The sequence below is a fragment of the Trichosurus vulpecula genome, chromosome 3 (assembly GCF_011100635.1).
Source record: "Trichosurus vulpecula isolate mTriVul1 chromosome 3, mTriVul1.pri, whole genome shotgun sequence".
NCBI lineage: Eukaryota > Metazoa > Chordata > Mammalia > Diprotodontia > Phalangeridae > Trichosurus > Trichosurus vulpecula.
The window spans coordinates 124012656-124029740 of NC_050575.1; the positions used below are offsets into that span (position 1 = coordinate 124012656).

A 17085-nucleotide genomic window follows, 5' to 3' on the forward strand; every position below is an offset into this window, starting at 1 on the left:
TAATTAGGATTTTAGAATCATAATATGTTAGAATAGGGTGAGACTTAAAACACAGAATGTTAGAATATTAAAACTGGAAGAGAACTTGGAGCACAGAATGTTACAGATAGGAGGGACTTTAAAGCAGAATATTAAAATATTAGAACTGGAAAGGACCTAAGAATATAAAATGTAGAGCCTCAGCAATCCCTTCATTGTAAAGGTAAGGAAACCGAAGCCTAGAGGGATGAAATGATTTGGTCAAGGGCACACATTTGGTTAGTGATAAAGTTGGGACCAGAGCCCAAGTCTCCTGGCTCCTGGTCCAGTGTCTTTGCCCTGGACTCTGCTACTTCCCTTCTTCTGTTTTCTAGTCTTGGGCCTGTGGAAGACAGTTAATGCTGTGCTTGGGACTCTTTCTGCCTTGTACATACTAGAAATGTTCTTTGAATTGAATTGGAGGGCATTTTTTGTTTAGTTGCGTTTCCATCCATGGTAATGCTTTGGTCTTAGGCTCTCACTGTTGATCTCCTGGCTCACATATGCATCTCCCAGCATTACTCTCTTCTGCAGGCTTTCACTCTCCCTAAAAATGGACACTGTACTTCTACATCAGCCTTGCTCCAGCCCCTGCTCAGTGCCCTAGTTTAGTATCCTTCTCCAGCCTCTCGTGCCTGAGATGGGCCAGACACAAGCTTTGTTTTACTCTTTACTGGCAAAGTCTGTACAACGTAGGCCAGGGAAATCATTTTCAAGATAAGTCTTAATTTGTGGAACATCTTTTTGTAACATTCAGAATTATAGAACCATAGAATGTCAAATTCAAAGAGATCTTAGAGAATACCAGGAGTCAAACCCTCCTCGTAATATAGATGAGGAAACCAAGCCCTAAGAGGTAAAATGACTTCCCCAAGATTACACAGGAAGTCAGTGGGAGAACTTTGACTTCAACACAGCTCTGATGTCTAATTCAGAACTTTCTCCACTGCCTTTTTTCTTCTTATTATTCAAGGGAAAAAAATTAATCTGGGCATGGAAAATGGGCTTCCTGTTTAAGGTTTTAAAAATTGCTTCTTCCTGAGGAAAACCTTTTCCTGAAGCGATGACCCATGCATGATGCTCCATGCTCCCTCACTGTTACGGTCTTTTCCATGATCCTCCCTCTGCCTTTCACTCTTGCCTAGCTCTGCCTCATGCCCTAGAGTTGTGAACATGTGATGTCTATTTAAGACCTCAACTCAGTGGGTTATTTATAGGACTGAGTTGATAAACTAGTTACCAGGACAGTAAAGAGATACGGAACTAACAGCAGAGCATTTCTCGGTGTATGAGTATGGGTGGGCTGTGGGCAGGTCCTTTGAAAGACATGAGGAACAGAGGCCACTGGACTGTGACATCCCCCATCAAGCCCTCTCCTGGTCACACCATCACTTCTGTCTGCTTAGAAAGAAATTAAGCAATGGCAGAGGAAGTAGATATCGGGGATCCTGTTGCTTGGGTGAGTAATAGGGGAATCTGCTGGGTGAGGAGGAAAATCCTCATTCTGCTGCCTGTGGTCACATAGCTAGTCAGTGCTGGAGCTTGAACACAAATCTAGGCCTTAGGAATTCCAGTCATTAGGTTGCAGGAATGCCCAGCTGCTAGCACCTATTTCCAGAGGGAATTTCCAGAAGTGGAGTAGTGTGAGAGACTATGAGGTGTGATGGAAAGAGCTTTGGATTGGGACTTTTTACCATTGTAAGTCACGAACTCTCTGGGCCTCAGTTTCTCCATCTATAAAATGAAGGGGTTGAACTCTGAGGTCCTCTGAACTTCTAAGCAATGCCAGATTTTTTGGTAGAAGTGTACACTCTCCCAAGAGGACTACTTTGGAGAATGACACTCATTTGGATCACAGGCAGTTTGTTTATAGTTCACATTACTCTATGGAAGGGGTTCTTAACTTGGCATTCACAGGTGGAATTCAGGTAGTCTTTGAACTTAGATGTGAAAAATATTACATTTTCACTTCTACTAACCTCTAACCTAAAATTTAGCATTTCCTACAAGTTATGATTTTTTTAAAAGCACCTTCATTATTGTGAAAAGGGCTCCACAACACAAAAAGTTTAAAAAGCCCTGCTCTATGGTTACATTAGCACGGGAGAATCAGTTTAATAGGAAACTTGGATAGTTAAAGCTGTGGGGCATCCTATTTCCCAGTGAACCCAGATTGTAGCTTCATAGGGTTGTTTCCCAGCAGGATGACTGTGGGCACTGGGCTGGAAGCATTGCTGTTCCAAAAGCTGGTGGGTTCAGGATCCTGAGCTGTCTCCATCAGGGGCAGAAGGGAGAGATGGTGGTCAAGGCAATGTGGTTTGACCTGCATGAAACAAGCCACCTCCTGTGTCCGTCCCTGTGCAAAGAGTACTCAGACCCAGAACTCCTCGTTACATTATACCAGTATTCACAGCTTGTTCCATGTCACATGGATTTGAGATCATAGTGGAAATCTAATCTCCAGAAGAATGGTTATGATTTCTGTCATGCCACATATTAGCTGATGCTTGTGGCCTCTTTGCAAAGGTATCCAAGGTCACCACAGAAGCACAAAATCACACAATTTCAGAGTCAGGAGAGGCCTCAGCTGCTCTCTATTCTACCCCACACCTAAAAGGAATCCCCAAACTGGCTCCCTTTCCCAGTGTGCCACTCTTCCCCTTCTCCGAAAACAAATCCAGCTGCACCAAGTCCAGTGAGGTGGGGCCTCACCCTACGAGGAGAATCGCTTTCCAGAACCCAGTCCAAGTTGCTGAGTCCTTTGTTGTAAGCTTTTTTTTTCCATTCCTTTTCAGTAGGCTTACCCTTTAGTGCCACTTATGACTAAGTTTTCCTGACATTTGAGCAGAAGCAGCATTTTTATAACTTCTGTTTCTTCTGGTTACAAAAATATGAGCCAAATACAAGTCCCATGATGCTCTAAGGAAGCAGGGGGTGAATTCACTTATTCATTCAACAAATATAGTAAATATAAAGACAAAAGCCAGTCTCTGGTCTTGAAAAGGAAATAAAATCATGTGAGAAAACATACTAACATATGCAAAGTAATGTCTGGGGTAAGGGCAGTAATGATTTAGAACATCAAAATAGGTTTCCTGAGAGAAGGAAGGGGTGTTGGACCAGAAGTCAGAAGACCAGAGTATCAGGGTTCAAATCCTAGAACTGTTATTTAGTATCTGTGTGACATTAAGTAAATTATTAATGCCCCCTCTGGGCCTCAGTTCCCCTATCTATAAAATGAAACCTTACATTAGATGTTCTCTAGGGTTCCATATTCTGGCTCTAGGGTTCTACCTCTAGGTTCCCATGTTCTAAAAGTCTGTTTTAAGATGGTTTCCCATTTTTTCCATGTTTTGTGTTCTAACATTCTGTCTTCTAAGGTCCCTTCCAGCTCAAATATTCTGTGACTATATAATTTTATGATCTTTCCTTTAAATGGTCGTTTCCCACTTGGGTTCTTCAGTCTTCCCAAAGCTCCCCCATTCCTCCCCTCTTCAGGGTATTGCTAATACACATACACACATACATATACATATGTGTGTATCTATATGTATATACACATAATTCTTACTCTGTGTGCGTGTGCGCGCGTGTGTGAGTGTGGTGTGTACATGTGAGCAGATGGGTGAGGACACCAGCCACATCATTTATAAGCAATTGTTTGAACTTTTCTCTCTTTAAAAATGTGTTCTTTTTCCCTTCACTTTGCTCACTCTGCCCCCTGCTGGCCATTTTTGGTAAATAGCAGCTGCTCAGATAGCCATAAGAGGAGAGGAAGTTTTTAAAAATGGACAACCTTTTTTTTCCAGAACCAGCTAGGGGAAAGGTTGTCAAAAAGTCAGCCATTTGTCCAGTTCAGATAATAATCTGGTCAGGGAAGAATAGGAGTGAGGTAGGGTGTGTGTGTGCAGTTGCAGGGGGAGGGAGTAGACCAGCTGAAGTACATTTTTGTTTTCTTTTTTTCAAATGTTACATTAAGGTCTGTGCTTTGGTTTGGGAGATGAGCCATGCTTTCCTTTTAAGCCCAAATAGTTCCCTGGTATTGGCTCAGCCAAAGTTTACGCCCATCCTGAGTCCTTCTTGGAGAGAATCAGAATCGCTCCATTCCCCAGGCTCATTCCAGAGAGCCTGTTTGGAAATGCTTGTGGATAGGCCTGAAGCTGGGAAATGACCAGCTCCTCTTGGTCTCAAGCCCATTCCCTCCACTTTCCTTTCCTCTGTTCCCTTCCCCAGATTGACTCTTTCTTCTCCAGGGTCTGGGTTAGTAATGAGGAAAGTAGGAAAGGAAATGGCTGATCCCTAAGGACAGGGTGCAATTGTCACAGCTCCAAAACAGCAAAAGACAGGGCAAAACTAGGAACTACAGGGAGACAGATTTCTGCCCAATAGAGGGAAAGCCCCACCCAGCATGTTGGATGGACTCCTTGTGGAGGATTTACAAAACTAAGACTAGAATTGAGGATTGTGTAGAATGAAAAGGCAGAAATGGGTGGTGATTTGCACCACTGGGTGAGATGCATTGAAGAACTGAAGTGTAAGAAACAGTGTCCTAATGATTAGCATTGCCAAACAAAGTAGTGAGTTTCCCACCCCAGGCAGTCTTCCAACAGTAGGCGAATGACCACTTGTTGAGGATAAATATAGAAGGGATTCTTGCTTAGGTACAGGTTGGACTTGACTTATCTTCAAAGATGTTGTTTCTGCCAGGCCCTTGCCCCACCATATAAATTCCCTAAGGGTAGGGAAGGTCTGTCTCACTTTGGTCTTCATATCTGTAGCGCCTAGCATAGTGCTTGGAGTGGATCAGGTAATTAATAAATGTTTATTAATTAATTGATGACCTCCAAGTTCCATTCCAACGTTCAGATTCCATGATCTTTGTTTTTAAGGGACAGGAGCATGGAAACATATAGTGGAAAGAATAATTTAAAAAGGGCCACCCAACCTGCCCAATTCAATTAAACGATAACAACAAAACCATGAAGCGGGGAGTGTTTCATTTTTGTCTTCATATGCTCAGCACTGTGCCTTAACTTGGTAGGTACTTAACAAATCCTTGATGAATTGAATAGCAAGGCACCATATTAGGCACTGGGCATACATATATATGACCAACCAATCAATAAACATTTATTAAGCACCTACTATGTACCAGCTATCATGTGCTAAGCACTATGGATACAAAAAGATGCAAAAGACAGTTCCTGCCCCCAAGGAGCTTATAATCTAATGAGGGAGTGTTGCGACAATCTGCTAGCAGCTGCTGTAGGGGTGTAAGACCCGCCAACAACTAGCACACAGAAAGCTGCCAATGTAGGTTCTTTTGATCTGCTTTACTAAGGAAAGCAACGTTAAGGGGTTAACAGTCTTACTTTAATCCAGCATACAAATATCATTCACTTAGTTCAGGGGAAAAAGCCAGCACCCTGAACTTCAGAGCTAATACAAACAAATTACAAAAATCAACAGACAGACCTTGTCTGATTCAAATCTCAATGCATCGTTACCAGAGTTTAACAAAGTCCGAACATCTGGGTTTACAAGCTGGAGGGCTCTTAACTACAGCTGCCCAGAGTCTCCACATCAACACACCTTCAAGAGTGAGAGCCCTTTGCAAATAGCTCTGTTCTCTCTTTTTATACACTCTTTAGCCATCATCAAACGTCATCTGAGCCACCAGAACTCAGGCTCCTACTATTGGCTCTAGTCTTAGCAACTCCCCTTAGGACCCCCGAGGACTTCATGCCCACACAGGCTTAGCACCTAGTAGATAGGGGTTTGGGTCTGGAGTTTAGCACCTAATAAGACTCAATCAAAGACACCCAACTTAATCGATATTATAGGGAGACAACATGCAAACAAATGTATACAAGTAAGCTATGCACAGAAAAAATAAAAAAATAATTAACAGAGGGAAGACACTGGAATTAAGAGGTATTGGGGAAAGCTTCCTGGAGAAGATAGGATTTTGACCCAGCCTCTGCTCTAAAAATTTATGGTGTAGATTAGGGACTATAGCTTATAGTGGTATGACAAAGAGTCCAAGAGACATAGTTTCTGGGTAATTAATAATCAATTTTATTAATTATGGCTAGTAGATAATTAATAAAATGATGGCCATTTGGCTTTCTCTCCTAAATCAAAGACAGTCATGGAGGTGCTCAATGCTCATCTGCCATTGGAAGAGTGGTAGGCAGAAATAAATTCAGATTGGTTAACTATTAATGAGAGAATGAATATTATAATGAGAAGTAGGCCTATTCAAATGAGGGGCTGGGGACAAGACCTTGATCATATAAGTCATGGACAAAGAGAGACTCCTGTCAAGCCAGACCACTCCTGTCTGGGACAGTCAATGAACAATGGTGGGGTAAGAATTCCACTTAGATAAAGATGGTCTGGATAGGGTGAATTCTTTGGGGAGGGTCATAAATGCTCATGAGAGACTGGGCTTTGAATAAGGAAATAGTAAAAAACATCTGGTTCCCTCCCTCATATTAATTGGTTATTAATATAGGAGAGAAATAATCATTTCTCTTAGTGGACAGAACTTGATCCTGGAATCAGGGAGATCTGAATTCAAATCCAGCCTCAGATACTTGCTAGCTATGTGACCCTGGGCAAGTCACTTAACCTCTATTTGCCTCAGTTTCCTCATCTGTAAAAAAGAAATAATAACGCTCACCTCCCAGGGTTGCTGTGATGACTAAATGAGATAATAATTGTAAAGCACTTAGTAATTGCAATATAAATGTTACTTATTACTGTGGCATGTAAACAGATAACAATCACACACACACATACTTAAAGGCATGACAGATAAATGCAAAGTGCTATAAGAGGTTCACAGAAAGAAGCTCTTTGTAACTGAGGAGTTCAGGAAAGGCTTTGTGAAGGGGATGGCATTCAATGGGTCTTGCTTCTGCCACCTTCTACTTTAATTTCACTGTAATTTTGGTTCTTCCTATAATTATTTTAACCAGTAATTATTCTTAGAGATAGTCACAGATTGAAATTACTTTCTTAATTTAGGATCCAGCGCTCCCAGAGCTGTTAATCACTCATCAGGCTTCCACAAGTAAAGGGCTGTCTTTCAGGGTTTCTTCAGACCATTTTACTGTTTTCCTGAAAAGTGAATTCATTCTGAAGCAACTGAAGCTTCTTCACAGACTAACCGGACTAACATCTCCCACTTAGAAGCAAGCCTTCAGAAAGTTTCTGTGTGATTATGAATAGTGGGATGATTCTCCAGGGCAAATCATAAGAACGGCAACTCACATTTCTGTGGTCCTTTGCCAGCTTTGCAAAGAACGCCCCTTCTCCTTCTCTGTCTCTCTCTGTCTCTCTCTGTATCTCCCCCTGCCTCCAATACTTTGAGATATAGGCAATTAGGTAGCAATATTAGCTCTTGTTTCTGGTGCCTATCCGGACAGGACACTGCATAGAAGCAACTTATTCCTCCCCTCTGGGCCTCAAGCTCTCCTCCTCAATGAAATGAGGAAGTTAGATAAGATAATTTCCAAGGAACCTTCTACTTACCTGTGACCTCTCTGATATAGCTGGTAAGTGTCAAAACTTTGATTTGAATTTAGATCAACCATAGCTGTTATTACAAGGGACCTTGGCCATAATAGGCTCACAGATTTAGCCCTGGAAGGGACCTTCAGGGCATTCAAGTCAGACTTCTTTATTTTACAGATGGGGAAATTGAGGAACAGGGTGGTTAAGTGACTAGCAGTCACAAAGATAAAGTAAACACCAGAAGTGGAAATTATACTTGGTTTTCTTGACTCCAAAGGTCATGATCATTCTGTGATGAACTCCCCTGCTTTTCTGACTCCCTGTATAATACAGCATGATTTCCATGAAAGCATACAGTTAGATATAGATTTTATTTAGTGCATAGCTGTGAAGATATTTCTCATGGGATCACAGACTGTTGGAGCTGAAAGTGAGCTTAGTGAGTGACTAGTCTAATTGCCTACTTTTATAGATTGAGAAACTGAGGCCTCAGAGAGGGGCAGTGCCTTCTTGTGTGGAATGAAAACCCTCACCAATTAAAAGTTAATAAGGAGCCATCTCAGGATGGGAACAGAATTCTCAATTCTCAAGAATTGGACATCTCCTGCTAGAACAAATCCAGCAAGGGATTTTACAAGGGGCAAAGCACCCATAGTTATACCTAACACAAGAGAATTCCCGCCCACCTCTGACCCTTTTCGCCATTGGCTGGGAGGTGGGCTTACAATCTGAGCTCAAAAGCTAGACAAAGAACTGGGAAATTGAGGCACAGAAACTCCAATTCCCATTCCCTTAGTTAATGATTACAACTGAAGTGACATCTATAAATCTAAAGAAGGAGAATAGGCTAAGGGGAGGGGGAGACCCTCTCCATACTTTTACAGTAAAGGAAAGCAGGTCACAGTGACCCTATTCTTACTGAGCAAATCTTTAAACCAGAACCAGAAGAAAGAACAGAAAGTTTCAGGGTAAACTTTCCCAGAGGCTGAGCCATCAGGCTCTCATGGCCTCAGAATTTTTTCCACTTCCCTATTTCTTGATTTTTAAACATATATATATATATATATATATATATATATATATATATATATATATATATATATATATATCTCTACACACACACACACACACACGCGCGCGCGCGCGCACACACACACACACACACACATATCTTCCCTGTGAAGTCTTCACATTTTATTTACCTCACACACATCTCTAGGTCAGAGACAGATTTCCTCTCTCCCAGTCTTCAGCCTCTCCCACTAGGATAGGGTTCCTCTGGAGGATCTTGGAACCCTCTAAGTAGATGGCTATAGCTGATGTAAGTAACCACCTCTGATACATGGAATACAGTTAAGTTTTAGGCCCTAGAAGCCTCCTTTTTCATTCAGGAATGTAAGGAGTTGGGGGCGGGAAAGGGCGGGAAGTCTCAAACACCTGAATCAGCAGAATAGGACTAGCCAAGTCTGGGAGCTTCCAGGGAAAAATCATTGAACCAGGCAAGTTCTTAAATATTCTCTGAGGAAACAAGTCTGCTTGGAAAGAGACCTCAGTTAAAATCTCCACCCTGCCCCCATTTTCAAAATGTAAGGGACTCCAGGCTGGATTTGGGGGGGGTCATCCTCCACCTCTACCCTGGCATTCCCAGGGTGTTGACTCCTGCCAATCCCCACTTTCCACTTCCCCCAGAATCCTAGAACTAGAGATGAGTAGAACAGTCATCCCTTGTAGACCCTTCTTAGGAGACGTAGCTGGGTCCCCAGGGAGCTTGTGAGGGGGTGTGTGTGTGTGTGTGTGTGTGTGTGTGTGTGTGTGTGTGTGTGTGTATTTGGGAAAGGGAGGAAGATGAGTGGGAGGCTGGATGTCTGGCTGAGCATGGAGAAGGGGAATGAGGAAAGAAACCTGTAAAGTTTACTGACCACGGTGATCCTAATTAGTTAATGTCACACCACACCCCCCCTTTTCCTTGCTCCAGGGTCAGATTGTTCCCAAGTAGGTGGAGGGGGAATAAATAAACAACTGAAAATAAGAAACTCTTGGCTGGGCATTTCAGAAAAGGCTTCCTGTTAGCAAAATTCTGGAAAGGGAATGTCAGAAACAATAACACAAATTATCACAGCTCATGTTTCCCATAAAGCTTTATGACTCAACAACAACAATCAGCGGCTCTTAGTTCTGTAACTCTTTAGGTTAACAAAATGCTTTCTTCAAAACTGCTCTGAAAAGGAGGCATTAGGATCATTTTTGCCCCAATTTTACAGAGAAGGGAACAGGCTGGAAGATCATATAATCCTAGGTTTTCATTTATTTATTCAACAAACATTCATGAAGTGCCATCTATATGCTAGGCCCTATGTTAAGGACTAGAAATTACAAAGATAAAAACCAAATAGCCTTTGATCCCAGGGAGCTTCTTACATCCAAAGGATCTTAGAGATCATCCAATCGAGCTCGATCATTTGATGGATGAGGAAACTCTGGTTGAGAGAGGTCCAGTGATTTGCTCAGGGTTACACAGAGCCAGAAGTGGAGCCTGGGTTTTTTTCCACTAAGCCTTTTCTATATTTTCCTGAGGTCTCTGAATGGCACAACCAGGCCTGGAACTCTCAGGTTTCTGACATCAAGTTCACTCTTCTTTCTACTACAAAAATATAATAATAAATAAATACATAATAATTCTATTACTGAAGGCTCTTTCCAGGAAAGCCAGGTTAATATAACACCTTTAAGTTGTAGGCCTTCCTGGGAAAGCAAAAGTACTTCCTTGCATTATTTTCACCTTTACTTTCTTAGTATCCCTCTTGAGCAGGATGGGGGGAGGACTTTTTTTTTTTCCCACTCAGCAATGATCGAAACTGAGACCCAGATAACTGAAGTAGTCATCGTTAACTGCCACATAGCTCTTTAAAATTTACAAACATTCAAGCTCTATATATAACAACCCCATGAGACAGGCACAGTGTAGCCCCATTTAAACCCCATTTTACAAAAAAGGTAACAAAAAGGTTAAATGATTTGCCAATGGTCCTATAACAAGGAAGTGTCAAAGGCAGGATTTAGAAACGGTGAGTTGTTGATGGGGCAATGTATAAAGAAATCAGCCTCAGAATTAGCAAGGCCTAAACTCAGGTCCAGTCTGACACATACTTTTTGTGTGAAAGGAAGCATTAAATTGTTTAATCTCCCAGTGCCCTGGGCAACTTTCTAAGCCTAAAAGTTGCAGAACAGGTGTTGATTTGTATTGGTAAAGAGAGTTTCCTCTTTGAGAGTTCCCTATACTAATGAAATCACAGATCCAGTAGGAAAAGATCCACCATCACTAGCAACTCTGAAGCTAATGGCCGGGAGATAAAATATGTAACCTCTTTTACCCCGTCCCCCATCCTTCACACGAAGCAGTCCAAAGAACAGTTTACTGAGGAAACTCTCAGTAGCTAGGGAAGAGGCGGGTTGGGTAGAGTTGAGTCAGTTCTAAGAATGTGAAGAGTATTTTGGAAATGATCATTGTATGGGACTTCCATCCCGATTTCCCTTTTCGCTCCAACCCTGCACATCACCTGCCAACCCTACACACACACACACACACACACACACACACACACACACACACACACACACACACTCTCTTTTTCCCTTTGCTCCATTCTGAAAGAGGTGGCCCTTCTCCCAAACTCTGTAACATAAGTTAGAGAATTTGTGCCCTTGGTCCTTCCCATCTCCTCTCTTTCCCTAATTTTCTTTTCTTTTAAAATTTTTATTTCCATTCTTTTTTTGTTTTTATATCATCCTCATTTCTGAATCTATCCCTTTGCCTCCCTTTCCCCCTCTCAACAAGCCACCCCTTGTTAAAAAGAAAAAAAAAGATTTTTAAAAGAAGAGAGAAAAGGGGCCATATCTGTAAAACCAACCAACACTTGGATTCATCAACAAATATTTACTGAGCAGTGTTTAGAGAAGGCAACATAACACAGTCTAAAGAGCACTTGAGTCCAAACACTCTAGATATCAGTAGGGAATTATGCAAGAAAAGGGGGTAAACTGTCGCTCATTAGCCTTTGACCCAGAGAGTGGGCTTGTGCCCCAGGGAAATCAAAGACTGAAGCAAAGATCTAATACATATCAGAATTCTTAGGTGCATAAATCTAGAGCTGGGAGAGACCATTAAATTTTATAAGCATTTATTAAGTACCTACTACGTGCCAGACATGCTGCTAGACATTAAATACAAAAACAAACATGAAACATTCTTTTAGAGGGAAACAGTGATTCTGATGGGAGAACACTAGATGGAATTGAGGTAGGGAATAAGAAGAAATTACTCCTTGAGCTTTGAAGGAAGCTGGAGATTCTATATGGCTGAGGTGAGGAAGAAATGGATTCTAGGTCTTACAAAGTCAGGTCCAACCCTGGCATGTCCTATGTGGACAACAGCAAACCATCCGTTCTGTTTGAAATGTAAGGTATGTGAAGGAGAGTACTATGCCACATGCCTGGAAAGGTAGGCAAGAGCCAGATTATGAAGGACTCTAAAAGCCAGAGGAGTTTGCATTTTGTCCTAGAGGCAATTGGGAGCCCTTGGAACTTCTAGAGTGGGAGAATGACCTGTGCTTAGGAATATAACTTCGAATGAGCAGAGCTAAGAGAACATCATACACAGTAACAGCAATATTGTATGATGATCCGCTGAAGATCACAGCTATTCTCAGCAATATAGCGGTCCAAGACAATTCCAAAAGATTCATGATGAAACATGCTATCCACCTCCAGAGAAAGAATTGTTGGAGTCTGAATACGGATTGAAGCATACTTTTTTCCTCATGTGTGTGTGGTGGTGGTTTGTTTTTTTTTATTTTTGGTTTGTGTTTTCTTTTGCGATGTGCCTGATAATGGAAATAGTTTTGCATGACTGCACACGTATAACCTATATCAAGTTGCTTGCCTTCTCAAGGAAAGGGGGTGGGGTGAAGGGAGGAAGAGTATTGGAACTTGAAATTAAAAAAAACAAATGTTAACAATTGTTTTTACATGTTATTGGAAAAAATAAAATATTAAAAAAGGAATATCACTTTGGCAACCGTGTGGAGGATGGATTGGAGAGAAGAGATGCCACAGGCAAGAAGATTAATCAGGTAGCTATTACAATAGTCCAGATAAGAACTAAAGGTCTGAACTAGGATGGTGGCCATGTGAGCAAAGAGAAGGGGATGAATGTGACATATTGCTGAGATAGAAGTCACAGAAGTGACAACTATTTGAAGGTCAAGGATGATTCTGAGGTTGTGAATATGGATGACAAGAGGAATGGTGGTCCTCTCCATGAAGTAAAGATAGGAAGAGATATTTTGTTTTTTGAAGGCGGGATAGAGAGACAATGAGTTCTGTTTTGGACAGGTTGAGCTTGAGATGCCCATGGCACATTCATTTAGCTATGTCCAATAAACATTTGATGATGTGAGTGATTTAGGAGACAGATTGGGCCTGTGTAGGCAAGTCTGTGTGTCATTTAGATGGAATTGATAGTTAAAACTATGGTAGTTGATGAAATCACCTAGAGAAAATTTGGAGGTAGAAGAGAACAGAGTGCAGGACAGACCTCTGAGTACTGCATACCCACACATAGGGATGGGATAAGAATGATGATCTGTAAGGGATACTGAGAAGGAAATACTAGACAGGAAGGAGCAGAACAAGAGAGAAGTGTGACAAAAACCCAGGGAGGAGAAGATGTCTAGGAGAAAGGAGTGACCAACAGTGTCCAATGCTGTAGAGAGGTCAAGAAAGTGACAAGGACTGAGAAAACACTCTCTGATTTGACAATTAAGGGAGCATTGGAGAGAGCAGTTTTAGGTGAATGATCAGATCGAAAGTTAGATCAAAAGGGTTGAGAATTGAGTGTGAAGTGAGAAAATAGATGAATGGAGTGTAAATTACTTTTTCCATTTGTTTGGCTGTGAAAGGGAGAACAGATATAGGAAAGGAGCTTGAGGTGATGATAGGATCATATAAAGGTTTTTTTTAAGAGTAGAAGTGAGTTGGTCATATTTAAAGCATCAGGGAAAGATATAGTAAGTAGATAAAGAGAGATTGAAAAAATTAGTGCAAGAGCCTCCCTCTTTTGTAGAGGTGGGAGACTATAGGTATGGTATTTTGCATGTATTGACAGTTGTTGCATGATTGATTTTTACAGAATTGGCAATTATTTTTCCTTTAAAAATTTTTTTTTGAAATATGGGATGGCTTTCTGGGAAGAAAAAGAGGAGGGGAAGGGATGGGTTTAGAAATGATAGCAATGCATAAAGCAAGAGAAATTAATAGAATTAGGGTTTACGAAAAAGAAAACTAGAGGAAAAGAAGGAATGGTTGAAGGGGCAGGCTCCTGAATAAAACTGGGGTGGATAGGATCAATGGCACATGCTGAGGGGATGAAGTTGGGAAGGAGAAGGGCCATATATCTTCATCTCAGGGCTGGAGCAAAGGAGAAAAAAGTACAGCTATGTCCTAGGGTGAGTCTGGGGGAGTGGGGGTGGGAATGTCAAAATGACTTCAAGTATACAGTTGAGGAGAAGGAACTGGACCTTTGCTGAGAGGGACGGTTACTGATAAGGTAACTTGAGGAAAGAAGAGGTTTGGAAAGATGCTGAGGGAAGTGGGATATTCAAAGCAGCACTCATTGAACTACTAAAGAACTAGAAACCAAGTGGATGTCCACTGGCTGAAAAAAAAATATTGGTACAAGAATAGACCATGAATGTAACCACACAGCAAGAATGACAAATGTGTGGAGTTCAGAGAAACTTGAAAGGAGGTGTATAAAATGATGCAGAAAATAAACAGAACCAGGGAAACAGCATACTGGATTACAGCAATGGAAGCACAGAGAATGAAAAATACCTCCCTACTCATGGCAGAGTTGGGAGGGGGTGCTACTTGGACATGTTGTATGTATTGTAAGATGTGGTGGTTGTTGTTGTTCAGTCATTTCAGTCATGTCCAACTCTTGGAGACCCCATTTAGGGTTTTCTTGACGAAGATACTGGAGTGATTTGCCATTTACTTCTCTAGATAATTTAACAGATGAGGAACTGAGGCCAACAGGATTAAATGATTTGCCTAGGGTCACATAGCTAATAAATATCTCAGGCCGGATTTGAACTTAGGTCTTCCTGACTCCAGGGCTGGCACTATATACACTGCACCACATAGCTGCTCCTCAAGTGGTTACCATATAGAAAACCTTGGTTTAAATGTTTTTCTTTTTCAAACTGTACACCTGTCCTCCCAAGGCTGTTACAAATATAAAAGGGATCGATAAGATAAATTTAAGATTTAAAATACATTTTAAATTAAATTTGAATATATTTTAAACTTAAAAAGTTAAAAATTAAAAAAATAAATGAGGGGGCTTTGGGGGAAGGTAGAAATAGCACTGGGCTTAAAAGGCAGGAGAGATCTGGTTTTGCATCCTGCCTCTGATGCTGCTTAAGAGTGTGCAACCATGGGTAAGTCACTGAACTTCTCTGAGTTTCAATTCATTCACCTTTAAAGAGAGGATTACAATTTATAGTACCTAAATTACAAGGTTATTTGGAAGAGACAGTGAGGTAATGTGTATAAAATGCAGTATTAATGTCAGTCATTGTTTCATTATTACTAAGCACCTTACTTGGGTGTCCAATTCTGGTGGTGAATAATGTAGAAATATAAAACCATTTAGAATGCAATCCTTCACCTCAGGGGGCTTACAATTTAGTTGGAAGACAGGACATAGAGAAAATTATCATGACACCTAGATTGTGCTGTTCTTGGAGGGAGAAGACATGGGTTCAAATGTCTCCCCTGATGATTCCTGATTGTGATTCTGGGCAAGTCACTTCTCCTTTTGGCACCTCAGTCTCATTATCTGAAAAACAAGGAAAAGAATACTTGCCCTCTATGCCTTAAAACTTAATTAGATTAGGTTGTTGTGGGGAAGGAACTTTGTAGACCTTAAAGAGCTAGGGGAAATATGAATTGTTGCCATTTAATTATTATTATTAATCTTAGAATGTTAGAGCTGAATAGGACCTCAGGGATCATTTTATCCAACCCTTTCATTTTACAGGAAAGGAAACAGATCTAGTGGAGGTGGAGTGGGGGTGGGGAATGGAGAAAGGAGTAAGCCTGGGTGAACTGTAGCTTAAGAGGCATCCTTGGGGTGTGGATGGTAAAGAGGAACAAAGAGGAGTGGACTAGGAGACAGGAGACCTAGGTTCCATTCTTAGCTCCATCATGGCCTTGTTACTATTATCTTGGATAAAGATGTTATCTATTAAAGCTCAAATTTCTACATCTGTAAAATGGGTATAAGAATTCTTATCTTGCCTATTTCATAGTGTTCAGAAATGGAGAGGATCTTAAAAGATCATTTCAAGTAACAGGGGTTCTTAACCTTTTCTGTGTGTCATAAACCCCTCCGTGAATTTGGGTGAAGCTGATGGAGTCTTTTACAGAATAAAAGTTCATTGGTTACGTTCACAATTAAAGGAAATGCTAAAATTTAGTTGGATGTTAGGGAAAATAAAGATGTATTTTTCCCCATCCAAATTCACAGATCCTCTGAAATCTATTAAAAAAGTTCTTGCAGGTCCCCTGGGGTCCATAGACTCTGGATTAAGGAACCCTGCTCTACAGGTAGTTACAGTGCAAAGACCACTGGATTTAGTCAGAAAAGTTGGGTTCATATCCTGACTCTGTTGCTTAATATCTGTGTGATCTTGGGCAAGTCACTTTTTTTTTTCTCAGTACCACGTTGTCAGTGTTACTGTATATTGAGAGTGTTGAATTAAATGGCTCTGATATCAATTAACAAACATTTACTAAGAATTTACTCCATTCCAGGCAATGTTATCACAGTCCAATTCTCAATCCTCCTTCCCTCCCCTCTCAGTCCTTTAGATGAAGGAAATGAGGTCTAGAGACATTAGATAACTTGGCTGAGGTCGTACAGATAGTTTGTGATCGTAATAGGTAGCAGAACTCAATTACCTTGGCTTTCTGACTGCAGATCGCTTGCACTAAACACTTCTTCAGAGGGCTGTTGTTGGGGAAAAGGCATATGAGAGCACTTTGTAAATTGTAAAGGGCTATAAATACATATTCGGGGGATTATATAAGGTTAAGCAGGGTGGGACTTTACTGTTTTCTCTTTTGGAGCACTTATGTAATCCAGTGCCTTTGATAAGTCTGGTCTTTGTTTCTTTGATTAAATTGGGGAGTCTTTGATGACCTGCTTACCTCAAGGGAAAGCCTAGTTTACATAGGTTTGAGTCAAATGGTTGTGATGCCCTTTGACCCTGAACAGGGTATATAAACTCAGAGGTTAGCATTTTTATTTGGGGCTCTCAATCACCAGAGGAGTGTTAGTGTGGAGACTCTGGGTAGCTGCTGGAGCCCCCTGGCTTTTGAAGAAAACCCAGATGCTGGTGCTTCTCTTTTTGGTACCTATGTACCATGATGTCTTAGCAACTCCCCTTAGGGTCCTGAGGGTTTTATGCCCACATCAGGCTA

The 17085-nt window shown here is 41.2% G+C and overlaps 1 protein-coding gene across 1 annotated transcript in view; it reads left to right on the forward strand.

The window, feature by feature from the left end:
- The first annotated feature begins 1259 nt into the window (after nt 1-1259).
- Nucleotides 1260-17085, forward strand: part of GSN (gelsolin) — a 49266-nt gene continuing 33440 nt past the window's right edge. Inside the window, exon 1 of the mRNA XM_036748644.1 lies at nt 1260-1477. Within this exon, the coding sequence (XP_036604539.1) occupies nt 1439-1477 (39 nt within the window). The 5' untranslated portion in view covers nt 1260-1438. The remainder of the gene's footprint in view (nt 1478-17085) is intronic.